At 36.2% G+C, this 27,805-nt stretch overlaps 2 protein-coding genes across 2 annotated transcripts; one reads left to right on the top strand and one right to left on the bottom strand.

The window, feature by feature from the left end:
• The first annotated feature begins 17,545 nt into the window (after window positions 1–17,545).
• On the top strand, window positions 17,546–20,130 carry LOC131802373 (thialysine N-epsilon-acetyltransferase-like). Its single transcript, XM_059122561.1, has 4 exons — window positions 17,546–17,848; window positions 19,428–19,479; window positions 19,551–19,632; window positions 19,773–20,130. Exons 1-4 carry the CDS (start codon window positions 17,774–17,776, stop codon window positions 20,086–20,088), a joined length of 525 nt encoding a protein of 174 aa, XP_058978544.1. The 5' UTR covers window positions 17,546–17,773; the 3' UTR covers window positions 20,089–20,130.
• A 1,413-nt stretch (window positions 20,131–21,543) lies between these two features.
• Window positions 21,544–26,874, bottom strand: LOC101898843 (uncharacterized). The gene is made up of 4 exons (XM_005187444.4): window positions 26,588–26,874; window positions 23,233–23,275; window positions 22,415–22,499; window positions 21,544–22,293 (listed from the first exon to the last, which is right to left on the bottom strand). The coding sequence occupies exons 1-4, from the start codon at window positions 26,678–26,680 to the stop codon at window positions 22,032–22,034; spliced, it is 483 nt and encodes a 160-aa protein (XP_005187501.1). The 5' UTR covers window positions 26,681–26,874; the 3' UTR covers window positions 21,544–22,031.
• Window positions 26,875–27,805: the final 931 nt, after the last annotated feature.

The following is a 27,805-nucleotide window of genomic DNA, read 5'->3' on the forward strand; positions in this document are numbered from 1 at the left end:
CTTCTTCTTCTGTTTCACTTCGATTTCATTACATTCTTGAATGATTTATAAAAAAAGAAACAAAAAAAACGAAAAGATTTCTTTAGAATTGTGGAAAAACATATGAATTTGTTTCATTTTTTTAAAACAAAACAAAGTCAAGAAAGTCGCAACGGGCCAGCAACAACAACAACAGCAACAAACCATTATGGCAGGCTGGCTGACCGAGCGAACAAAACAAGTAGACGGAATTTTAAGCGCGTTTTATAATTTTTTTTTATTTTCTTCATTCTTTTGTTTTTATTTTTTCGTTGAGCTCATTGTACATTTGTACCGATGACATTTCCACAAACATACATACACACATACGTACATACATACAACCATTAAACTGGCACTTTGTATGGCTGTTGTTGGCTTCTTCTTCGTTTTCGTCAGCGTTTTGCTGCTGGTTCGAAACAGAAAAAAATAAATGCAGTGCAGGCAGGCAGGCAGGGCTCACAGGCTGGCTTTGGGTTGTTGTTGTCGTTGTTGTTCTTGCTGTTGCTTTTGCTGATAAGAAACAAAATGAACTCGTTGTGTTGTTTTCTTCAAGTCTTTTGGGTTCAAGTCGCGCCACATATGTATATATGTATATTTAAGCTATGTACAATATATGTATGCACATACATACATACATACATATATGTACATTCCCCTGGTTATATACACACCTAATGTATACATGTGTATATTTCACTTGAGTCAACAATATATATTTCTCGAACAAAATGAAACCTATGGTCCGGTCGGTCCCTTCGAAATTCGAATCAAAGAGTATTGAAATGTTGCTTTTTGCCCTGGGGAGCCAAGAATCCACACATTTTTCTTAATTCTTTGGAACGGGTATTCATTGCAGGATTATTGTGGTCCTTCATTTTCTACCCGGTTTAAAATTATGGAAAAACTTGCTAGAGGATCTTCTAGAAAATTGCTAGAGGATCTTCATTCCGTTTGTAACACCTCGAAAAATACATTTTAGACCCCACAAAGTATATATATTCTTGATCAGCATAAAATTCTATGTCGATTTAGCGATGTCCGTCCGTCTGTGGAAATCACTCTAGCTTCCGAACAAATTGAAGTAGATTGATAAAATTTTACTTAAATGTATTTTATGTCTGCAGGACTTTTGGTATTGAAAATGGGCCATGTAGGTCCACGTTTTGGTATAGCCCCCATATAAGGGTACATCCCGATATTAGGTTCTTTGATGATTTTAGCGACACTATTCACCGGAATTGTTTCAAATTAGGTATTTGAAGTTCGTAATGGATACTTCAGCCTAAGAAAGAAAATTGTCTGGGCAGGTCCGGGTCTTCGTATAGCCCCCATATAACGGTACCTCCAGATATTCGGTATTTTAATGATTTTAGATACACTATTCACCGAATTTGGTTTTTCAAGTTACGCATTTGAATATTGTAATGGCCTATACGGGTCCATATCGTAGTATAGACTCTAAAATAACAGCTACATTCGGTACTTTTAAGATTTTAACAGAATTTTTAACGGATTTTAGTGTTTTTGAAAATTGCCAAATTCGTACTTGTTTACCTCTACTTTCATAATCTGGTGGATTTTCCCCGTAATTATTGAAAAAAAGAAAAAAATATTTTGTCGCACATTGTAAACATGAATATTTTTTTTTAAGAAATTTTCATTCACCCTCGTCTGAAGATTTTTTCTTTTACCTCTCAACGTATTTCTGTTTCATTTTTTTTAAGCTATGGATTTTTTAGAGACACATTTAGGTCCTCTCAGAACTTTAAAAAAGATTATAAACGTGGATTTTTTTTAAATAGTTTTGCAATGACACTTTCGTACCATAATCGTATTCAGATCCCTAATAAAGCATTTATTCAAGATCTTTTCCTGTAGTCTCAGAATGGATTTTCTGAAGAATTTTTCCTCCACCCTCAGCGAGTATTATTTTCAAATATTTTTTTCAAGCGCCTTAGCTCACACAATCGCGGATTTCTTAAAGATTTTTTCCTGCTCTTTCTGACGTTAATCAGAGTTTTTAAGAGATTTTTTTCAATCTCTATCAGAGCCATAATTGGGGATTGTTAACGTTTGTTTCAACAACTCTCAGGGATACAACCGTTTATTTTTCCTTGCTCTCTCAGGGTGGATATTTTACAGAATTGTCCATGCTCGAGAATTTTTCAGATATATTTTCCCTTATGATGGATATTTTGAATGCATTTTTCAAGACGTTTCTCCAATCTCTCTCCTCATGGAATTTTTAAAATATTTTCAAGAATGTTTTCTATGCTCTCTCACTCTCTCTCTCTCTTTGAGCCTTAAACCCGGGTTTTTAAAGAATTTCTTTGCAAGAATCAACCGATCTCCGAACTAAATTTGTCAATTTTTATATTATTTTGAAATTGAATAATTTAAAAAAAAATTGTACTTCTAGAAACGCTGCCTTGAAACAGGCATTCCGACAACAACAATAATGGAAAATAATAAAAATGTTCGAACCCGCAGGAATATTAAATTGTTTCCTCCCCTGCAGATTTCCAAATAAGAAAAAAATATTTTTTTCTTATACGCCAAATGGCTGGCTGATTACCTGTGAACCCTTCACCCATAATCGATCTACCAAAGGGTGAAATATTAATCCAAGATTTAAGGTCAAAGTCAAAAATAAATTCCAAAACTTTGGGGATTTTGGCCATAATCACATGACAAATATGGCTGAAAGGACACATCCCTGCCTAGAGAGGGAGGGAGAGAGAGTGAGAGGCAAATGTTAGGGGAAACACACGCTCAATAAAGAGATCAATTTGATGCGGTGTGGATTGCGGTGTGATCGTGAACAAATCGGACGACACCAACACTCATCGCGGTGAGGGTGAGGGCTAATCATTTGCTTTGGCAAGTATCTAAGTGAGAGCTTAAACTGATTAAAGGGGCGTTTGACAAAATGTTTCAATATTCTATGTGCCTCTATGTGTGTTGGTGTGTTTGTGCACCAGAACTTGTTGTTGTTGTTGTTGTTGTCGTTAGCTGAAATCCCACATGGGACAACTCATTTCACATAATGATGATCATCTATGAAATTTTAGATTGTCACCAGAAAAATGAAATCGTTGGATGGATGGACTCTCGGGGCCATGTGTGTTTTGATTTTCGGAGATTTTTTGGTGGTAAACCAAGCATTACATGGATCATTTTATGGGATTTCGTAGGCGTTCTCGTCATTTATGAGCCATAAATGGATGACAACTCTTTCGCTAGTCTCAAGTGCGGTGCGGAGGGTGTGAGCATGAAATATTGACGAAGCCGCTGCTGATGGTTGAGCGTGTTGTTGGCTAAACTGAGCAGCAGGCCTGGTATCTGCCTTTCATTTCTTTTTTTTTCCAACTGGCAAAAGTTTTTCCCAAACGGCAAATTGTCATATTGGACATTGAGACACACACACAGACATTCACTTACCCTCTAACCCACCATATGCAAATGAGTAGAATGGAAACTATTGAATTTCCCTTTGACAAAAGGGTTTTGCACATTTTTCCCCTGGGGTTGGAGGGGAGGGAGAAGTGAAGACTGCAGACTTTATGCCGGCGGGGGAGTAAACCGCAAAACCAGTGACCACCTCCGGGCCGAACAGCTGCAAATGATAAGGCCACTAGCTTCTTCTGCTACCTTTGATAACGTGCTGCAACATGTCATCATAACACGTGAGCTGCCCGCATCATCGCCCTGGCCAATGTCATGGCCCATGACTTTCTAATACCTTTGCGTGTGATGTCCACACTTTCGTTGTACATTTCAAATAAGAATTTTCCAAAAAAAATTTTTCAATGTTTTTTTAAGGTGGTGGGGTGAATGTAATTAAGCTGCTGGTTCTGCTGCTGCCTAAGATCACCCAACGCACAGTTAACTAAATGGAGCGGCAAATGGTGCCACCGCGCTGCTGTTGGTGTTTCCGTTATTCCCACACTCAAAAAAGGTTATCAGCACGATTTCGATTCGAATTTTTGGGAGAATTCACCTTCAAGCGAAATAAAAACTCGAAAAAAATTCCAAATTTTGTTCAACAATTCCTTCTTGGCCTTTTTAGGAGTTGATGCAGAAAAGTAACATAAATATTCGTCTTAGGCAAAATGTGTCAAAAGAAGAAATATTCTACACAAAATTTCACTATGAATCTCAGAATAGACTATATACCTAAGTTCAACAGGTTTTAAGAAAATTTCATTCGAAAAAAATTTCATTACAAGTGAAAATTATGTGTTTGCGTCTTTTGCTGCCAATTTAACATGTTTCCAATCTATGTCAAATTCTCCCTTAAAACATAATATTTTAGAGAAAGTAATTATTGTACACCAAATTTCACTATGGGTTCCCAAAGTAAAGAAATCTATATTTCCATTATATATCTTTAAAATATTTGAATCAATTTAGCCAAAAAATGAAACAAATATTTCAAAAATAATATTTTTTCAAACATTTTTCTTTGACCTTGATTCAAGTTTATGCATGAAAGCAGCTTTAAATTTCGATTAAGTCAAAAAGTGTCAAAGGAAGAATTATTCTACACAAAATTTCACTCTGAATTTCGGAATAAACTATACATCTAACTTCACCAGGTTTTAAGAAAATTTCATTCGAAAATCTACGTATTACAAGTGAAAGTTGTGTGTTGACGTCTTTTACTGTCAATTTAACACGTTTCGAATATAAGTCAGAATTTCCCTTAAAACATCATATTTTGGAGAAGGTATTAAAGGACGAATTATGGTACACCAAATTTCACTATGGGTCTCCAAAGTAAAGACGTCTATATTTCCATTATATATCTTTAAAATATTTGAATCAATTTAGCCAAAAATGTAAAAACATTTTTTTTTAATTTCTTTGACTTTGGTTCAAATTTATGCATGAAAGCAACATAAAATTTGGTTTTAGGCGCAAAATGTCAAAAAAAGAAATATTCTAAACAATATTTCACTATGAATCACAGAATAAACTATATATCTAGGCTGAACAGATTTTAAGAAAATTTCAATCGAAATTTGTGTATTACAAATGAAAATCATGTTTTAATGCCTTATACTGCCAATTAAACACGTTTCCAATCTGTGTCAATATCTCCCTTAAAACATCATTTTTGGAGAAAGTATTAAAGGGCGAATTATTGTACACCAAATTTCAGTATGGGTCTCCAAAGTAAAGTAATCTATATTTCCATTATATATCTTTAAAATATTTGAATCAATTTATCCAAAAAATGCAAAGATATTTAAAAAAAAATCAAAAACATATTTTTGACCTTGGTTCAAATTTATCCATGAAAGTAACATAAAATTTGGATTTAGGCAAAAAGTGTCAAAATAAGAAATATTCTACGCGAAATTTCACTATGAATCTCAGAATAAACAATATATCTAGGTTCAACAGGTTTTATGAAAATTCCATTCGAAATCTATGAATTTCAAGTTAAAGTTGAGTGTTTACGTTTTTATTGTCAATTTAACACGTTTCAAATCTAAGTCAAAATCTCCATTAAAACATCAGTTTTTGAAGAAGATGTTAAAGGAGGACTTGTTGTACACCAAATTTCACTATGAGTCACTGAAGAAAAGAAATCTCTATTTCCATTATTTTAATCAATGTAGCCAAAAAAAAAAAAAAAAAAAAAAAAAAGACAACAAAAATTTCAATTTTTTTTACCAACTCCTTCTCGTTTTTTTACGAATTAATGCAGGAAAGTACCGTAAAATGTCGTTTTAGTCGGAAAATGTCAAAAGAAGAAATATTCTACACAAAATTTCACTATGAATTTCAGAATAAACTATATATCTACGTCTAACAGATTTTAAGAAAATTTCATTCGAAAATCTGTGTATAACAAGTGAAAATTATGTGTTTACGTCTTGTACTGCCAATTAAACACGTCTCGAATATAAGTCAAAATCTCCCTTAAAACTTCACATTTTGGAGAAAGTATTGAAGAAAGAATTATTGTCCATAAAATTTCACTATGGGTTGCCAAAGTAAAGAAATCTATATTTCCATTATAGTACGTTTATATATATGAGGGTTAACCCACTGGGTTTGGATTTAAATTGTCATATCCATTATTTTTACTTCAAATAAATCCTCTCAAAGTAGGTTAACCCTACAAAAAGTTCTAACGTAAACATGGCATTATATATCAATAAAATATTTTCATCAATATTGCCAAAAAAGGTAAAATTATTTCCCATTTTTCATAAAATTTCCCTTGACCTTTTTTGAATTGATGCACGTTAGTAACATAAGATATCCTTTTAGGCAAAAAGTGTCAAAAGAAGAAATATTCTACACAAAATTTCACTATTAATCTCAGAATAAACCGTATGTGTAGGTTTAATAGTTTTCAAGAAAATGACATTCGAAATATATGTATATTACACGTGATTAACAGGGCAGAAATCATGAATTATTTCTTAATATTTTGTTTTTTTTTTTTTTTTTTTTTTTTTTTTTTTGAAGGACTTCCTGCCAAAAGGCTTGAAGAGCCAAAGAGTCTTCTACGACCTCCACTTTTATTAATTTTCCATTCCAAACCTATTGCTATCTCTTTTTTCCAAGTTCAAGTTCAATGTGGCACCAAAAAAAACGAATATTTCTAAATATTATTTCAAACAATAACCGGTCATTCAATAACTGATTAGAAATCATGGGTTGGAAAATCAGGAAACCCCTCTTTGTCATAGTGACCGATCGCAACAGAAAAAAAATAAAAAGCGATAGCACGGATAGATGCAGCAGCCGCAGCAGCGGCACCGGCCATCATAAGGGTACATTATTATTTTGCAAATATGAGGAAGGCATTCCCATACTCTAATTCGCTCTCTCGCTCCCTCTCTCTTTTTTCCTATATAGAATTCCGATAATGGTTATCGCGACGACAACAACAGCAACGGCAGCGATGAAGGAAATCGCCAAAACCCAACCACATCCATCCGTCCATCTATCCGCCCGCTTGACCGCCAACCAGACCAGACCAGCCAGACACACCTCCAAATAATGATGACGAAACTAACCAAACGGACGGACGACACAAATAACATTTTTTTGATAAGGACTCTTTTTTTTTTTGTTTGAAGATAACGAGAATTATCGGAATCAAGAAAAAAGTCAATCTACATATGACGTTGCCGCCCGGCTGCGGGTAGGGTTTACTACCATAGAGGCCATGTTCATATCGCTCAAATAACAACAGCAACACATTGCGGTTATCTACTACTACGAGAGCCGAATGACTTTTCACAGCAGCATTTTGAAAATTAAAAAAAAGTGGATTTAGTACTGCACTCCCATATAAAGCCCTGGGGGATGAAGGGGGAGGGTTGGCGGAGATAAAGCCATTTGTGGGGTCATTGCTTAATAGGTGTAAAAATTTAATAAAATACTAATATAAGGTGTATAAATTTAGGCCATCCAAATCTAAAATGGCGCCCAACATAAATAAAGACTTGATCCGAATAAAATTCTTAGTTAAGTTTAATATGTAACCTGTTTCGTGAATTAGTTTAAATATATTTCTAAGGACCTCCTTTTTTTGTAGATTTTTTTTAATATATTTCAAAGGACTCCCTTTTTCGTGATTTTTTTTTAATATATTTCAAAGACCCTCCTTTTTTTGTTAATTTTTTCAAATATTTTTCAAGCACTCCCTTGAGAAAAATCGCGGAGAATTTCACCTTCCACAGGTTTCGTGCTTTAAAATGGTCTCCATAACACAATATGCTATATTGCGTAAAAATCTGTGAAATGGCGCCCAACGTAAATAAAAACATTAATTCCATTTTCACGGTAAGGAGCGATTTTAGGTGTTGACTCAAAATGTGTTATTGATTTTTTTATTTTTTGAGCTCTAAGGAGTATCTCCAAACTCCTTCGACTCTCGTTACAATTTGTTTAAAATTAAAAAAGGCCCCGTAATATTTATGGCAAATCAAATTTGTAACAGTAGTAGCTGCCCATATTGTGGGATGGACTCCTACACGTGATTAGACAGCGTTTTCTTTTTATCGTTTTTTTTCGTTCAGTTCTGAACCGTTATCGGTTTTAACATTTGTTTATACATTTCAATTCCCGTTTTCATTTCTCGCAGGCGCTACTACCGGCAGACTTGCCGGCAGTTTAAACGACGGCAAAATGATTAAAATTATACAGCAACAAATATGTCTCTATATACGTAGTTTTCAGTTTTTATTATTGTTTTTTTTTTTTATCAGTAGCTGAAGGTCGTTCAGTTAATCTTCTGATAAACCGGCAAATGTAAACTCCTTCAAACACGAAATGAAACGAAGTGAAATGCATTTGACATCTGATTTGATAACAACAGCAGCAGCCAGAGGCAGTAGGTATTTGGATTTTCATTCATAATTTTTTCAATTAAGAGAATAATAAATGAGCGAGAGAGAGAGGGAGAGAGAGAGAATAAAACTAGATTGAATTTATTTTCTATTAAAGGACTTAGGAAAAAATATTATATAACAGGTAATTCGGTGAATAATCTCGCTTAAATCATCAAAATACAAAAAATGTCTCTAAAGTCATCAAAATACCGAATATCGGGCGGTGCCGTTATTACGTTACGAAGAGCCAGACCTGTATAGACAATTTTCTGGCATAGGTTGTAGTATCCATTACGAACTTGAAACACCAAATTTGAAACAATTCCGGTGAATAGTGTCGCTAAAATCGTCAAAATACCGAATATCGTGGGGTACCGTTATATGGGGGCTATACGAAGACGTGGACCTGCACAGACAATTTTCTGTCATAGGCTGTAGTATCCTTTACGAACTTCAAATATCACATTTGAAACAATTCCGGTGAATAATGTCGCTAAATTCATCAAATTGCCGAACATAGGGAGATACCATTATATGGGGGCTATACCAAAACGTGGACCTACATGGCCTATTTTCATTACCAAGAGTCCTACAGACATGATATACATTTGAGTAAAATTTTATCAACCTACTTTATTTCGTTCGGAAGCTAGAGTTATTTGCACAGACGGATGGAAATTCGGAAATAGCATCAAATTTTAGAATAAGTTTAAATTTTCCTTCAAGCGCTGCCCGAATGTTGCTCTGCGGTATTTTGGCCCATTCCCGGCGAAGCGCTGGCTTGAAGTGATCGATACTTTGGTATTTTTTAGCGCCAACCTTGCTTTCCAAAATACCCCAGACACAATAGTCCAACGGATTGGTTTCCGGAAATCATGGTGGCCATTGAGCGCTGGAAATGAATCGAGGAACTTCATTTTGTAACCATTCTTGGGTGACGCGTGCTGAGTGCGATGCTGAGTGAGTCTTGTTGGAATGTCCAAGGTCTGCGTGCCCAAGGCTTTAATACACCCTCCAGAATATTTTGCGATAATATTCGGCATTTATTCTGATGCCACGGTCGATAAAGACGAGCGGAGAGCGACCATCGGCTGTTATGGCGGCCCACACCATCACCATGGCCAGCGCTTGAGTTCTGGTGGCTAACCGAAGGTGCACATTGTCAGCTGGTTTACAAACTGCTGGACAACGACTGTTTTCTCATCGGAGAAAACCAAATTCGGCAGTTCACCACTTTCGGCCAAGCAAAGCTACTCTTTAGCTCTTTTGAGTCTGTTTTCTTTCTGTTGCGGTGTAAGTTCTTGCACTTTTTGAAATTTCCATGGCTTTACCCGAGCTCATTTTTCGATAATTTGCAGTTTTTTCATCTCACCCTGTACTTGAGAGCTGTCGTTTCAGCTATAATTCGTTTTCTTCCCCAAGTACTTAACCAGCTGTGGTTTGCCCTACTCTAATTATTTCGTCCCTGCTGGTATTTTCTGTTATTCTGTTATTATTTCAGTTTCTCCTTCAAAGACTTTACGGTGTAGTTTGCTTGGGTACTTACTGCATGCGCACTTTCCTCAGTAGCCACCATTTCGGTCTTGAGTTCCTGCACTTGATTTCGTAGGACTGGGCATTTATATTCATTCACTTCATCCTTCCATTTTAAATCTGGTTGAACCTGGACGTACGATAACAGCAAAATTTCTTTAAGGTCAACATTGCAATCCACAGCAACCTTCAGGCTACATTCAAGTTTTATGTTCGTTGCTCGCATTTCCACTATTTCTTGCCTTTCTTCCTCTAATAACTGGGCATGTTTATTAGACACAGATGTATCTATAGCTACAGCCACAGACTTTTTAGATTCTTATTTCAACTTCAGCTGCCATCCATTCAGGATTTAAAGCCTCCCATGTTCACGTGCAATATGGAATTGCATATTTGACGCCTGAGACATCTTCTCAATTGTTTCGCATGGATTTTTCTCTCAGCTGGAATATTCCAAAATTCTCCACCTCTTCATTGCAGGCATTGTACGACACCTTTCTCAAACTTCGTCATTGGCGATTATTCAACCGATTCGTCCTCCTGGGCATTTGGACTTATAGCCTCACCCCTTCTGTCTGAAGATCTCAGATATGAAGCCCTCTCGGTAAGTGTGTACACGACCATCACAGTCTTATCTGCCGAAGTCTCATTCTCACTCTACATCATTTGTATAAAAGACCTTTGAAAGGTATTCTCTATACCGAACTATTTTGAAATATCTTGTGCTACGAATATTCTGTAGACAGAAGGCCTTTTCGAAGACCTTTCATGGTGAAGAAGAACTTTCATATGTCTTCCAGAAGTTCTTCTACACACAGAAAGGTGTAAAAACTTGGATGGAAAGAAGAATTTATAATGATTTTCTGTCCGTAGGATAGCTCGAAAAGATCTACCGCCTGTAGAGGAACTTTTAAAAGACCTTTACTCAAAAAAAAAAAATTTAAAAAGTCAGTTTGAATTCTGAATCTTACTCAACTTGTTTTCCATATGAATTACATATATTTTCAATTAACCAAACCCCATGACGTCACTCCTAGACTGCCAAAATTTTAGAATAAAAAAAAAATAAATTCAAAACATTACTCTTTGAGCAACTATTTTTAAATGAAAACAAATCTGATGACCTCTTGATAAGAAAAACAATTTGGTGGATTTTTTTGGAAATTTATTTTTTTGACCATTTGACAAAAAAAAATGATTTATGTTTAGATTTTTTTCAAAAATTTCAATTCTCAATTTGCGGTCATGTCAATGCCTTCCACATTTCATAAAACCCAAGGCATGGCCTTATCTCCTCTAATCATTTTATGGACCATCCAATGTTCACAGCATCATTTCTTTTGGTTTCAGTCGCGACGGTGGCTGGCTCATCATTGGTGTTGATGTTTACAACTGGCTGACAAACTGCTGATGATGGGTGGTGTTGAAGCTGCTGTAAACGAAGACATTGATATTCATAAACACTGTCCTTACTGTCAGATCAGTTGAAAAAATATTGAAGAAAACCCTTGCTGATGCCAATCTATCGATCGATTTGTATTTGTTTGACGTCAGTCAGACCTAAGGCATGGCTTAGAATTCAAATCTATGTCGGTGTAGACAGAAGACTGAGGTGACCAGCTTTAAGACTATGGTCTTAATGCTCTCACTCAGTCTTATGTGATTATTTTCAAATGTTCTCATGGAAATTATGACTTCCATCAGTACATGTTGCCGCTTTGGACGAAATCCGTTTCCATTTTCTGACCTTTAAAACTATAAATTTTTAATTATTGTGTTTAGTATATAAGTTAAATTGTGTTATTAGTAATTACTTACATACACGCTGAAATGAAAAAAACAGCAATCAACTTCAGACTACTGTCATTTCTAAGCCACTCGTCCGACAGCTGTTGAAATTATTGCAGTGACAGCTCATTATATTGTTTACAAGCGTACAAAAGAATTTTGGTGAGAATTTTCCAGAAAAAAAGTTATTCGTGAATTCGGAATTCAAGCGTGATAGTGTGATTTCTTTATGTTTGGCTGGAAAACCACAAGTGACTATCGTGAGAGCACTCCAACATTTAAATGTGAATAAATCTTTTGTGTTTCGCCCGACCTCAAGGAAGTGGGCGGAAGAATACAGCAACATCCGCAGAAATGCTTTGAAAAGTAAAAAAGCGACTTGATTGAATCCCGCGTCGCAGTGGCCAAAAAATGGCTCGTGAGCTGAACATATCGCAATATTCCGTTCGGCAAATTTTGAAAATGAGCTCGGGGTAAAGCCTTTGAAATGGCAAAAAGTGCAAGAACTTACACCGCAACCGAAGAAAGAAAATAGACTCAAAAGAGCTAAAGTGCACTGTGGTGCACTGCCGAATTTGGTTTTCTCCGATCAGAAAACCATTCGTTGTTCAGCAGTTTGTAAACAAACAAAATGATCGCTTTTAATTACCAAGGAGGTCAGCTAAAAATGTGCACCTTCGGTTGGCCACCAGAACTCAAGCGCCGGCCATGGTGATTGTGTGGGCCGCCATAACAGCCAATGGTCACTCTCCTCTCGTATTAATCGACCGTGGCATCAGAATAAATGTCGAATATTATCGCGAAAATATTCTGGAGGTTGTATTAAAGCCTTGGGCACGCAGACCTTGGACATTCCAACAAGACTCACTCAGCATCGCACTCAGCACGCGCCACCCAAGAATGGTTACAAAATGAGGTTCCTCGCTTCATTTCCAGCGCACAATGGCCACCAAAATTTCCGGATACCAATCCATTGGACTATTATGTCTGGAGTATTTTAGAAAGCGAGGTTGGCACTAAAAAATACCAAAGTGTCGATCACCTCAAGCAAGGGCTTCGCCGGGAATGAATCAAAATGCCGCAGAGCAACATTCGGGCAGCTTGTGACGATTTCTTTGGCCCTTTGAAGGCCATAATTCGTGTCAAAGGTGACCAATTCGAACAATTCTAAACTTATTCTAAAATTTTATGCTATTTCCGACATTTTCGGCTTTAATTCAATAAAATTTAAAAAAAATGTAAAACTTATGGCGTTTGACTTTGTTGTAGTTTTTTATTTCACCCTGTATATATTCATGATCAGCATAGATTTCTATGTCGATCTGTCTATCCGTCTGTCTGATACAGTCCACATTATTTGATGAAGGGCTTCAAAATTTAGCACAAAAATTTGTATTGTGTCTAGGATTGTTGGTATTGAAAATGAGATTTATCGGTCCACGTTTTCGTATAGCCCCCACATAACGGTACCTCCTGATATTCGGTATTTTGATGAGTTTTGCCAAAATTTTCTACGGATTTATCTACAAATTGGAATTTGTAGGCCATAATGGATTCTAGCTCCGGTGGTAGAACATTGAATATCCGGTGACGGAACCTTGTATGTCTAGGTCTAAGTTTTCGTGTATCCCTCATATAACGGTACCTTCCGATATTCGGTATTTTGATGATTTTTGCCAAATTTTTTTACGGATGTATCTACAAATTGGAATTTGTAGGTCATAATGAGTTCTAGCTCCAGTAGGGGAACATTGAATATCGGGTGATATAACTGTACCTCCCGAAATTCGGAATATAGATGATGTTTGCCAAATTTTTCCACGGTCTAAAAGTTTGTATTTGTAGGTCATAATGTGTTCCAGCTCCGGTGGCAGAACATTGAATATCTAGGCCCATGTTTTCCTATAGTCACCATATAACAGTATCTTCCGATAATCGGTACTTTGATGATTTTCGCTACGTTTTTCCGAGGATTTGTCTAAAAAGTGGTATATATAGTTCACAATATGCTCTAGCTCCGACAACGGAACATTGTATGTATAAGTCCATGTTTACGTATAGCCCCCATATATTTTTATGATCTTCACCACATTTTCCACATATTTGTCTAGCTCCGGTGGCGGAACATTGAATATCTAGGTCTATGTTTTCTTATAGCCACCATATAACGGTACCCACCGATAATTGGTATTTTGATAATCCCAGTCACATTTTCCCACGAAATATTTTTTCCAAATTTCGTATTCAAGGGTAAGCACCACAGTAGTTGTAAAGTATAAAATTGCCTATGGAGGTTCCCGTTTTTGTATGGACCCCATATAACGGCCTTACCCACTTTAAAATTGTTTAAATAAAAATGTAATGGCTTAAAGGCCTATTAAAAGGGTGGTGGTAATGAAATAAAAGTGTTAAGTTAAGGGTCAAATGGCAAGAAGTGTTCTCTGTGGAAAAAGTGTTCTCCTGGTTGGTCAGCCTCTAGGAGTGCTGTTTCTGTGGCGATACATGACTTTGGGATTCAATTTTATTTTAGGTGATCGTTTCTATCATTTTTCCTTCGACATGTTTCAGGCTTCCTTTTAGCCACTTTTTTTGATTTTGTGTGAAGTCAGGCATAATTTTTTTTGTTCAACCGAAAAAGTCTGCATGTGACAAGAACCAACCGGCAACGCCACTAAGAGATCACCAGAGCGATTTTTCGTTCGTTTTCTTGGAATACGGTTATTACAATCTGGTATTATTGGTCGGCGGCAGGTTACAATCAGGTAAGTGGTGTGTGTGGAATTTTTGGAGCCTTTTATAGGGATAATGAGGATGGGCGAGCAATAAACGCCAAGCTCCTTTGTCCCTCCTGAGCTACTGTGGAACCCTGAATACAATAATCATGGTAGAAGAATACACGTAGTTACATGGACACAGCTGCTGGAACAATGAACTGTCAAAGAAATTTTGGAATTGAAATTTTTGAATGAAAAATTGTTCAAATTTGTAAAAAATTCAAATTTGTAGAAAAACTTACACAATTCTATTTATTTGTTTTGAAGAAAGATTTACAAAATTTTGACGTTTCAATACTTCCAAGCGTTGATGCTTCTACCTGTATTCTTCTACCATGCCACTAATAAACAAATAAAACAAATGGCTTAAACTTCATTCATATAAACGCGCTATACGTCTATGGGCAACCTCAGCTATTTTATTTTTTTTTAAGTCTGGTCGCCCTCAAATAACGTCGAGCCATGTCCACCCGGCCACTTGGAAAGGGTGAGCAAGTTGAAAGATTTTAATGTCACTCCTTATCTCTGTTTGTTCGGTTGAACCACAATTATTATGTGACTTTTTTGTTGTTGTTGTACTTGTTCTTTCTTTAAGTTTCAATTTAGTTGCTGTCGTGGTTGTTGCTTTTGTTATTTTATTAAAAAAAATCTACAAGTAGTCACTTAAAAAACAAAAAAATAATAATAATTTCTTATCGCTCTTAAACTCATTGCTGCCATTACAAGATAAGGCCTTACGGGCGTATTTTGTTGTCATGTCATGAAACTCAATGTTTCAACATTCTCTTCTTTTCCCCATACCCTACACATAAACAAGCGGGGCCTCAGCAACAGTCCTTTCCAGATGGACTCTGAAACCATAATAGAAATCCCAAAGGAGTTATTCCATAGTCAAATTAAACAAGTAAAAAAGCTGTAAGTTCGACCGGGCCGAACTTTGAATACCCTCCACCATTTGGGACGAATTTGGCAATTGTCAAAAACAAAAAAAGCCCTTAAAAATTCTGTTAAAATCTTAAAAATACCGAATGTGACTGTCATATTAGGGTCTATACGACGACATGGACCTGCATAGGTAACATTTGTCATAAGCCACTACAACATTCAAATGCGAAACTTAAAAAAATCGGTAATAATGAAGGTACCCGTATATGGGGGCTATACGAAGACGTGGACCTGCACAGACAATTTTCTGTCTTAGGCTGTAGTATCCATTACGAACTTCAAATACCAAATTTGAAACAATTCCGATGAATAATGTCGCTAAAATCATTAAAATACCGAATATCGGGAGGTAACGTTATTTGGGGGCTATACGAAGACGTGGACCTGTACAGACAATTTTCTTTCTCAGGCTGGAGTATCAATTACGAACTTTAAAGACCAAATTTGAAACATCTCCGGTAAATAATGTCGCTAAAATCATCAAAATACCGAATATCGGAAGGTACCCGTATATGGGGACTATACGAAGACGTGGACCTGTGCAGACAATTTTCTGTTATAGGCTGTAGTATCCATTACGAACTTCAAATACCAAATTTGAAACAATTCCGATGAATAATGTCATTAAAATCATTAAAATACCGAATATCGGGAGGTTCCGTTATATGGGGGCTATACCAAAACGTGGACCTGCAATAGCAAAAGTCCTGCAGACATAACATACATTTGAGTATAATTTTATCAATCTCCTTCAATTCGTTTGAAAGTTAGAGTGATTTCCATAGCCGGAAAGACGGGTAGACGGACGGACATGGCTAAATCGACTTAGAATTTTATGCTGATCAAGAATATACAGGGTGAGATGAAAAAAAACTGCAACAAAGTCAAATACCATAATTTTTGACAATTTGTTTTAAATTTTATTGAATGAAAACAAAAAAATGTCGGAAATAGCATCAAATTTTAGAATAAGTTTAGAGTTATTCGAATTTGTCACCTTTGCCATGAAATATGGCCTTCAAATGGCCAATGAAACCGTCACACGCTGCCCGAATGTTGCTCTGCGGTATTTTGACCCATTCCCGGTGAAGCGCTTGCTTGAGGTGATCGACACTTTAGTATTTTTTAGTGCCAACCTTGCTTTTCAAAATACTTCAGATACAATAGTCCAACAAATGGGTATCCGGAGATTTTGGTGGTCATTGTGCGCTGGAAATGAAGCGAGGAACTTCATTTTGCAACTATTCTTGGGTGACGTGTGCTGAGTGCAATGGTGCTGAGTCCTGTTGGAATGTCCAAGGTCTGCGGCCAAAATGTTTGCGTTCCCAAGGTTTAATGTACTCTCCAGAATATTTTCGCTGAGTCCTGTTGGAATGTCCAAGATCTGCGACCAAAATGTTTGCGTGGCCAAGGCTTTAATACAACCTTGAGAATATTTTCCCGATAATATTTGGCATTTATTCTATTGCCACGGTCGATTAATACGAGCGGAGAACGACTATCGGCTGTTTTGGCGGCCCACACCATCACTATGGCCGGTGCTTGAGTTCTGGTGGCCAATCGAAGGTGCATATTTTCAGCTGACCCCTTTACCAAAAGTAAACACGATCATTTTGTTTGTTTACAAACTGCTGGACAACGAATGTTTTCTCATCGGAGAAAACCAAATTCAGTAGTTTACCACTTTCGGCCAAGCGAGGCAACTCTTTAGCTCTTTTGAGTCTATTTTCTTTCTGTTGCGGTGTAAGTTCTTGCACTTTTTTGAAATTTCAATGGCTTTACCCCGAGCTCATTTTCCAATATTTGCCGAATGGAATATTGCGATATGTTCAGCTCACAAGCCATTTTTCGGCCACTGCGACGCGGGTTTCGATCAAGTCGCTTCTTTACTTGAAGTCATGGCTAGGTATATTAATGTCAAATTATATTGGAAAACGACGGCAGGATTTTAGTGCGGCTCTGTAATCCTGGCTTTGAGGTTCTTATGTACTTGGACCTTAATTTTCTTTACGAAATATATTTGTTTCTCCCAAATTCGAAGAAAGCTTTACCATTCTTCCTTCAAACAAACACACACACTGTTCCCACAGAGTCACACAAGGGTTAATGTTCGGATTTGATAACAAAAGAAAAAAAAAAACAACTCAAAGCACTCACACACCCTCGTGCGAAAGATTAGATCAAAACATTGACTATTGACTAAACGCACAGACGCCGCCGTTAAAGCAAACAATCCATTCAGTAAGTTTCCATTAGTGGACTGGACATACATCTGAACAACACCTGCAACACACCAATTAGTTTGACTTGCAAAAAAATCGATCCGGAAAGTTACCGCAATCCTATAGCACAATGGCAGAAAACAAAGATTTAGTGTTTCGTAAAGCTGAGAAAAAAGATCTTAAAGTTGTTATGGAAATGATACAGGTGAGGAAATGTAGAGAATTATATTCTCATTAGAAAAAAATGAGAGTGAGAGAGCAAGGAGGAGGGAGTCAATAATGCCACCACAAAAGACGAAAACAATAAAAAATAAATTAACAGCAATGAGTCCCCAGCATCAGCTGAGCGCCGCCATGTGTTTACGCTGCAAACAATAATAGGTCTGTCTGATTACCTTAAAAATGGGTAACAATTTTCGCAAATTGTTTACTAGATGTTGTCTATCAACGCCATAGTTCTGCGATTCTAGAGAGAAATTTTGACAGGGATTTTACTATGAGTTTGCAATGATCTGATCATACTTCTTCTGGTCTACTTTACTGTTACTCCTCCTCCATTTTCAAATAATTTGGTCAAGCAATTTGAAAACATTGATATGTTCTAGTATTGCAAAAACTTGAAAATGTCTACTATGATAGCCGATTTTTATACCCTCCACCATAGTATTGAGGGTATATTAAGTTTGCCATTCCGTTTGTAACACCTCGAAATATACATTTTAGACCCCACAAAGTGTATATATATATATATATATATATATATATATATATATATATATATATATATATATATATTCTTGGTCAGCATAAAATTCTATGTCGATTTAGCGATGTCCGCCCCTCTATCCGTCTGTGGAAATCACTCTAGCTTCCGAACGAAATGAAGTAGGGTGATAAAATTTTACTCAAATGTGTATTATGTCTGCAGGATATTTGGTATTGAAAATGGCTGATGTAGGTCCACGTTTTGGCATAGCCCCTATATAACGGTACCTCACGATATTCGGTATTTTGGTGATTTTAGCGACATTATTCACCGGAAATGTTTCAAATTTGGTGTTTGAAGTTCGTAATGGATACTACAGCCTAGGACAGAAAATTGTCTGTGCAGGTCCACGTCTTCGTATAGCCACCATATAAAGGTACCCCCTGATATTCGGTATTTTGATGATTTTAGCGACATTATTCACCGGAATTGTTTCAAATTTGGTATTTGAAGTTCTTAACAGATGCTACAGCCTACGACAGAAAATTGTCTGTGCAGGTCCACGGGTTCATATAGCCCCGGTACCCCCCGATATTCAGTATTTTGATGATTTTAGCGACATTATTCACCGGAATTGTTTCAAATTTGGTGTTTGAAAATCGTAATGGATATGTTCACGTCCTCGTATAGCCCCAATATAACGGTACCTCCCTATATTCGGAATTTTGATGATTTTAGCTATATTATTCACCGAATTTTTTTATTCGAGTTTCGCATTTAAATATTGCAATGGTTTATGACAAAAGTTGCCTATGCAGGTCCACGTCGTCGTATAGGCCCTAATATAACGGCTACATTCGGTTTTTTTTTTTAAGATTTTAACAGAATTTTTAACGGATTGCCAAAATCATTTCACATGGTGGAGGGTATCCAAAGTTCGGCCCGACCGAACTTAGCTGATTTTTTATTTGTTTATATTTAAAAAATGCACACTTCGCGCTCATCTGTTCGCTGGCAGGTCTTTACCGACTATTTACAGGCAGATGGACCTAATTCTCTTTTTGTGTTGTGATTTTAGGAATTGGCCGATTTCGAAAATATGAGTGATGGACCCGAACTGACGGAACAAGGTATAAAAAATAGAAATCGATATATATGTGTGTGTATGTATTTCCAGTAATAATTTACAACATGTTTTCAGATCTTGCCAGAGATTCCGGTCTAGATGGAGGACAAGAATGCTGTCACATTTATGTATTGGATTTAAAGGAAAGCGATAAAGTGTGAGTTCAAAAGAAATAATATTTTCTATTTTCATTTTTGTCAATGGTAAAATTAAATGAAGCGAGGAACCTCATTTTGAGATGAACCTCAGATGAGATGTTTTCCGTCTAACCCCTTTCATTTTTCTTTTATTTTTCAGTACAACAATTGGTTATGCCATTTGCTTCTTTGCTTATTCCACATGGAAAGGTAGATTCTATTTCCTCGAAGATATTTATGTTAAACCCGCCTATCGAGGTATTGGAGCTGGTGCGCGTATTTTCCGAGAAGTGGCCAATAAGGCCAAGGAATTTAACTGCAAAAGAGTAGATTTTCATGTTCTATCATGGAATCCTGCTTCGAAATTCTATCGAAAATTGGGAGCATCCGATCTGACGGAAATTGAACAGTGGCATCTTTACCGTTTGCACGAAGAACAATTGGATACCCTGTCAAAGGAGTTGGAAAACAAATAATATTTTTTTTTTAATTTATTTTTTATTTTTGCTTTTGGTTACAGTTCTTGTTTTTATAAATAATTTTAATAAAAATAATGCATTTAGAAAAAAATTTTGTTTTATTGGTGGCATGTTATTGAAGCGATTAACATTAAAAAACCTGGTGGAATTAAATAGGTAACGTCAATAATTTTATTTGCATTTTTTTTTCAAATTGATACGTTTGGCAGTTTCTCATTTTCAAAATGTTTATTTACAAATCCAGAGATGGGATTCAGTTTTTGAATAAAGTTAAATGAGTCAAGGTGAATTACCGAAAAATGCTGAGGGAAATACTGATATTTTACAGAGAAAATTTACTCTGCGAAAATTATCAATTTGTCAAACAGACCTATTGTTACCAAGAAAATATTAAAAATATAATAGAATTAAGGAGGTAACGTCATTTCAAATGAGCAATTCCATCCCAGCATTTGGTGTGTCTGGTTACTTTTCCTGTAGGAATTGTCCAGTAACGTCTTTCAGAGAGAGAGAGAGAGAGAGAGAGAGAGCTAAGAAGTTTTATTCTCTTTTGCAAGAAAACTGGGAATTTGCCAGCAATCAGAAATTAAAAATGAGCCGAAAAAAACAATTAAGGTGCGTGCATGGTAGAAGAATACAGGTAGCGGCATCAACGCTTGGAAACATTGATATGTCAAAAAATTTTAAATGTCATTTCAAATATAAGCAGATTTTTACATGTTTCCTTATACGACGTCATTCGGAGGTTATTATAATGCGCATTTTTCAACAATTTTTACAAATTTCAAAAATTTTCAATCAACATTTCCAATTCCAAAAAAAATTGTCTTGACAGTTGTCCCAGCAGCTGTGTCGATGCGTCGACCTATATTTTTCTACCATGGGTGATTGTGCATAAAACCTTTTTTTTTTTTTTGACTGGCTTAAGTCATCGGCTGGCTTCATCGTAGATGAACAAAGGAGTTTTAGGTTGATTTAGTTCGATTTTGACCTTACGCTCATTTGTTCTTTTCCGAAAAAGCCAGGCGATGACTTAAGACAGCCAAAAGGGAGTTTTATGTATTCTCACCTTTACATTTGCGATTTCCAAAATATAGATTCTTCTCAAATTGCTTGTCCAAATATAAATCACCGAAAGGGTAAGAAGAAGAGTCACAAGTGATTGACAAGAAGCAATTTGCAAACTCTCAGTGAAAGAGCTGTCAAAATTGTTCTCTCTTTTGCAGATGTTTCGTGTTAACCGCTGACTTTCAGTAACAATTTGCAACAATTGTTACAAACTTTACAGTAGCCAGACACACCTATTTTCTGTCATTTATCTTGTCAAATTGCACTGCATAGGAAACATATTTCCATGTCTAATTTGTGAGAATACCATGGTAGATGCATCAAGGCTTGAGAACATTTATATGTCAAAAATATTTTATTTATTTATTGATTTTTTTTCAAGAATAAGTAGATTTGTACAGGATGAGATAAAAAAAACTGCAACAAAGTCAAACGCCATAATTTTTACATTTTTTTTAAATTTTATTGAGTCTAATTATTTTGAGTCTATTTTCATTCTGTTGCGGTGTAAGTTCTTGCACTTTTTGAAATTTTAACGGCTTTACCCCGAGCTCATTTTTTAATATTTTCCAAATGGAATGTTGCGATATGTTCAGCTCACGAGCCATTTTCGGCCACTGCGACGCGGGTTTCTATCGCTTCTTTAGTTTAGGAATGACAGCAGTCTGAAGTTGGTTGCAGTTTTTTCATTTTATCCTGTATATATTTTCTGATACGATTTTTTTCGGATTTTTTTTCGATATCATAAAGGGAAAATCGGGTGTCGAAGTAAAAAACTTTAATTTTCTTGCAGTTTTGGAACAGACCAATTGTTGTAGAGATGTTGCAAAATTAATATTTTAACATATGATTGGATGACTAAACCTTCCTAATTATTTTTCTGCATGGCTAAACACCCTTATGACATCAATGAAATCTGCTGATCCTAGTTTCGCACGGAAAAAATCTTCCATCGAATATTTAAAAATGGCAGAACGGTTTAGTTTCTTGGCTGTCTCGCAGATTCCTACGCCAATTCGCGCCCCAACACCTACGTAACGATAGTCCGGTTTTATATACATGTCTTTCAAACAGTATTGTCTGCCTTTCCATACAGAATCTTCAGGGTAGCAAAAGGCACATGCAACTGTTGTACTGAAAAAAAAAAAACAATATTGAAAAGCAAAAGTTATATTATTGAAAATATTTTCGGGTGCAATCATAAATTATAGCCACTGATGGCAGATGAAGTTTTTTTTGAATGTTTTAAACTCACACTTCATCGTTTACAAAGCCTTGCATTAAGTAAATATGAACTTTTTCATCTCCTCCTTCGTCCATACCACACTTTTTCACAAGTTCTGAAAACAAAATTATTTTAAAAACATATATTCCCTTAAATAAAATAAAAGTACAAACTACTCGACGTACGGCATAAAAATACTTTTAACTTTTCCTACTTTTAACTTATCTTCAGGTGGGAAAAAAATATCTAAAGGTGGGAATACATAAAGCGCTTATCTGGCTGGCTTCTTCGGAAATGAACAAAGGAGCCTAGGGCCAAAATCGAACTAAGTCAACCTAAAACTCCTTTGTTCCTCTACGAAAAAGCCAGCCGATGACTTAAGCCAGTCACATATGCGCTTTATGTACACAAAAAGCTTAATTCCATGGCTAGGCATATTTTGTGACATTTGATAAAAGGATTACAGAGCCGAAATAAAATCCAGCGGTCGTTTTCATTTATAATTTGACATTAATACACCTAGCCATGACTCGTGGTAGAAGAATACAGGTAGTCGCATCGACACAGCTGATGGGACAATAAATTGTCAAAAATTTGGAATTGAAATTTTTGATTGAAAAGTTATTCAAATTCGTTAAAATTGTTTGAAAATGCATATCATAACAACCTCCGATTGGTGTCGTTTGGGAAAACATATAAAAATATACTTATATTTGAAAAAACATTTCAAAACTTTTGACATATCAATGCCTTAATGCATCTACCTATATTCTTCCACCATGGTAAAACTCTTATCTCTTGATAGCAGCATAGGTAGATGTATGAATACACAAATGTTTTCTTTGTACCTTCTTCCGTTGGTGGCTCCAAACCGAGTATTTCACATATTTCCTGAAATATAATAAATCGAATTATATCTTGCAGTGTGAACTCATAGCGGCACGCAAGGCCTATATAAAAGTGGTTTTTGAAGGTAAGAATACATAAATTACATTATACCCTCAGCCATATGTGCCTTATTGAAAAAACGGTTTTAGACCCTAGGTCTCTTTTGATCAAATCCGTTCTAGCGTTGTCCGTCTGTTTGGTGCGTACGATAACTCTCGCAGGTAAAAGTATTCGATTTGATCCAAACTTGGTACATCGTAATATTATTGTCAAACTTAGATCCAGTACGGAGATGGGCAATATCGGTCCACTGCTTCTGGTACGTCCCTCACAACATTGCCCACATTTTTTAAAGAAAACCTGTAAAAAAGCTGTAACTTCGGCCGGGCCGTACTTTGAATACCCTCCACCATTTGGAACGAATTTGGCAATTCTCAAAAACAATAAAATCCGTTAAAAATGCTGTTAAAATCTTAAAAATACCGAATGTTGATGTTATTTTAGGGTCTATACGACGATATGGACCGGCATAGGTAGTTTTTGTCATAAGCCATTACAATATTCAAATGCGAAACTTAAAAAATCAGTGAATACTGTAGCTAAAATCATCAAAATACCGAATATCGGGAGGTGCCGTTATATGGGAGCTATACGAAGACGTGGACCTGTACAGACACTTCTTTTGTCTTAGATTGTAGTACCCACTACGAACTTCAAATACCAAATTTGAAACAATTCCGGTGAGTAATGTCGCTAAAATCAGCAAAATACCGAATATCAGGAGGTACCGTTATATGGGGGCTATACGAAGACGTGGACCTGTCTTAGGCTGTAGTACCCATTACGGACTTCAAATACCAAATTTGAAACAATTCCGGTGAGTAATGTCGCTAAAATCATCAAAATGCCGAATATCGGGAAGTACCGTTATATGGGGGGCTATACGAATACGTGGACCTGCACAGACAATTTTCTGTCTTAGGCTGTAGTATCCATTTCGAACTTCAAATACCAAATTTGAAAAAAATCCGGTGAATAATGTCGCTAAAATCATCAAAATGCCGAATATCGGGAGGAACCGTTATATTGGGGCCTCTACGAAGACGTGTACCTGCACAGACAATTTTCTGTCTTAGGCTGTAGTATCCATTTCGAACTTAGTTGCAAGCATGGTACAATGAAGAGAAGGTAGGTCAACTTTGAAAAAATTGCAAGTATAGAGGTCTACCTGTTTGGCTTGTACTGTCAGAATTAGTATCAAAACAATAAAAAAATCAAACAACTTGTTGCATTTATTTTGAATAAATAATTGAAAAAACGCGATAACTGAATGAAAGGTCAACACTTCTTTTCAAAACCATGTACTATATATCTCTGAAGGAATATTTCGCTACGAAAACTCTAGATTTTGTCGATGCATACGTTGAAATAAACATTTTGAAAACACCCAAATTTGAATATTTTCTGAACAATTTTTTTTATTGAAAGGAAAACACATACATAAACAAATAAAGATGACATATTAAGCCAAGAAAATAAAAAAATTGAAATCATATGGTAGTTCTGCCCTACCTTGATATCATTGTACCATGGTTGCAAGCTTCTGCTAAAATAATCAAAATACCGAATATCGGGAGGTACCGTTACATGGGTGTTATACCTATTTTCAATGCCAAAAGTCCTGCAGACATAATATATATTTGAGTAAAATTTTAGCAATCTACGTAATTTCGTTCGGAATTAGAGTGATTTTTACAGACGGACGGACATCGCTCATAAAACACGAATTTAACATCCGATTTCATTCAGACTTCGTACATCGCAATATTTCCATCAACACAAGATCTGTTATAAAGATGGTAGAGAACGGACCACTCCTTATACCTCCCCCTCAACGTGTCAAAGTTTTGAATAACCCAAAGGATCACAAAATCCGAAATAAGCATCCGGTTCTCTTCAAATTACACACATCACAATAGGTGTGTCTGGTTACCCTAAAATTTGTAACAATTGTTACAAATTTTTACTGGAAGTCATCTGTTAACCCGAAAGTTCTGCAAAAGAGAGCGGTTGGAGAGAGAAATTTTGACAGTTCTTTCAGTGAGAGTTTGCAAATTCTTGCTGGACAAATTTCTTCTTGCAATCTCTTGCAACTCTTCTTCTTCTCATTCATCGACATTCAATCAGATGTTTTCTATTGTTTATTTATTTCTTTTTGTGATTTTAATTTGAAAATATTGTTTTGGAATTAGCAAGACTTATTGTTTTTGGAGAACAACTTTACAAAATTTAAAAAAAATAAATATTAATATGTAATAAGAAAACAAAACACTATTTCCAACATTTTTAGACAAATGCCATTAGCAACAAGTTTAAAGGATTCCGCGGAACACATTAAATCTATCTTCCTTATATTGGTCATATTTTTATTTTATTGTCAATTTTCTTTTTATTTATAAAACTTGTGAAATTGGTGGTGGTTCCTTTCGTTTAATTCTTTTAATGGAGACAAATTGGTTTGTTTTGACAAATCAGCTGATTAGTTGCAAGCTTCTGCAGGAATACCGTCTGTTTACCTTTCGTAATTTCCTTGCAAAAGAGAGTAAAACTACCTTACTCGCTCAGAAAGATGTTGCTGGACAATTCCTGCAGGAAAAGTAACCAGACACACCTAATACCTTTCTTAACTCAAGGTCTGGTGTGAAGATGGAATATATATGTCCATTCCTTCTAGTACCTCCCACACAAAGGGTTAAATTTTTGAATATTCATGAAGCTCATAAAACACGAAATTAATCTCCGATTTCATTCATACTTCGTACATCTCAATATTTCCAACAACACAAGATCTGTTATAAAGATGGTAGAGATCGGACCATTTCTTCTGATACCTCTCCTAAACAGGGTTAAAGATTTTGTAAAACAAAACGCTCAAAGAAAGCAAAATAAGAATCCAACTCTCTTCCAATTTCACACATCCAAATATAATTGCTAACGCAACGCGCCAACTCCTTCTGGTATCTCACACCCACAAAGGGTCACAATTTCCAATACTTATATTGTCAGTCTATATCTAAATATTGTTCTTAACCAGAGATCGGAGCCCCAACCATAAAGGGTCACCAGTTTGAATAATCATAACTCAAGGCTGGGGTATAAACATCTTTCGGACCGACTGATACTATTTTACTTGTTTGATTGGCATTAGTCATCGGCTGGCTTCTTCGAAAAGAACAAAGGAGAGTAATTTATTTTTATTTTGTAGTTCTTTACCCTTAACTTCCAACATGATATGAACTTAATGCGTTTCCTTACCGCCATCATTTCCAAAACAACCTTTAGATCGCTTCTCTGAGCTCTACGAAATATTCCTCCTCCAATCATTGATGCCTCGGTGTTTGATGCCATATTCTTGGTGGTAAGCTTTCCTGATCGGTTTATCCGCACTCAAAGTAGTAGGTGTGTATGCACCAAGAGAAACAAAGTGAATGTGGTAATTGTTTCGTGACTGCAGTAGTAGAATCATAGACTAATGAACATATAGACAGCGATAGCGACAGCTTTCAATATCGCCTGCTGACGGATGTGACAACAACAATGAACTGTCAAACCAATTTTGGAATTGAAAGTTTTGAATGAAAGATTATTCAATATTATATCATTATCATGTTATCATTAGAGCACTCCAGCATTTAAATGTGAATAAATCTTTTGTGTCTCGTACAATCGCTTGTTACCGTGATACTAGTAGCGTGGCCCGACGTCAGGGAAGTGGACGGAAGGAAAGAGCAACATAAGCAGAAATGGTTCGAAAAGTAAGGAAGCGACTTGATCGAGACCCATGTCGCAGTTAGCGAAAGATGGCTCATGAACTGAACATATCGCATTATTCCATTCTGCAAATATTGTAAAATGAGCTCGGGTTAAAGCCATTGATATTACAAAAAGTGCAAAAACTTACACCACAACAGAAAGAAAATAGACTCAAAAGAGCAAAAGAGTTACTTCGCTTGGTCGAAAGTGGTGAACTGCCGAAATTGGTTTTCTCCTTCGGTTAGCCACCAGAACTCAAGCCCCGGCCATGGTGATGGTGATAAGAGTCGATGGTCGCTCTCCTATCGTATTAATCGACCGTGGCATCAGGATAAATGACGAATGTTATCGCGAAAATATTCTGAAGGTTGTATTAAAGCCTTGGGCACGCAAACATTTTGGCCGCAGACATTGAACATTCTAACAGGACTCAGCACCATCGCTCTCAGCACGCCCCACCTAAGAATGGCGAGGTTCCTCGCTTCATTTCCAGCACACAATGGTCTCCAAAATTGGCACCAAGCGCATCGCCGGGAATTGGCCAAAATACCGCAGAGCAACATTCGGGCAGCTTGTGACAGTTTCATTGGCCGTTTGAAGGCCATAATTCGTGCCAAAGGTAACCAATTCGAACAAATCTAAACTTATTCTGAAATTTGATGCTATTTCCGACATTTATTGCTTTCATTCAATAAAATTTTAAAAAAAATGTAAAAATTA

The sequence above is a fragment of the Musca domestica genome, unplaced genomic scaffold (genome assembly GCF_030504385.1).
Source record: "Musca domestica strain aabys unplaced genomic scaffold, Musca_domestica.polishedcontigs.V.1.1 201, whole genome shotgun sequence".
Lineage (NCBI taxonomy): Eukaryota > Metazoa > Arthropoda > Insecta > Diptera > Muscidae > Musca > Musca domestica.

What these genes read in the sequence shown, in the direction of transcription:
- LOC131802373 (XM_059122561.1), top strand. Translation starts at nt 17,774, where the DNA reads ATGGCAGAAAACAAAGATTTAGTGTTTCGTAAAGCTGAGAAAAAAGAT. An exon ending in TTGTTATGGAAATGATACAG is followed by an intron (nt 17,849 to 19,427) that starts GTGAGGAAATGT and finishes TTGTGATTTTAG; the next exon opens with GAATTGGCCGATTTCGAAAA. An exon ending in TTAAAGGAAAGCGATAAAGT is followed by an intron (nt 19,633 to 19,772) that starts GTGAGTTCAAAA and finishes TTTATTTTTCAG; the next exon opens with TACAACAATTGGTTATGCCA.
- LOC101898843 (XM_005187444.4), bottom strand. Translation starts at nt 26,680, where the DNA reads ATGGCATCAAACACCGAGGCATCAATGATTGGAGGAGGAATATTTCGT. An exon ending in TTGTTTTGGAAATGATGGCG is followed by an intron (nt 23,276 to 26,587) that starts GTAAGGAAACGC and finishes ATTATATTTCAG; the next exon opens with GAAATATGTGAAATACTCGG. An exon ending in GGCTTTGTAAACGATGAAGT is followed by an intron (nt 22,294 to 22,414) that starts GTGAGTTTAAAA and finishes TTTTTTTTTCAG; the next exon opens with TACAACAGTTGCATGTGCCT.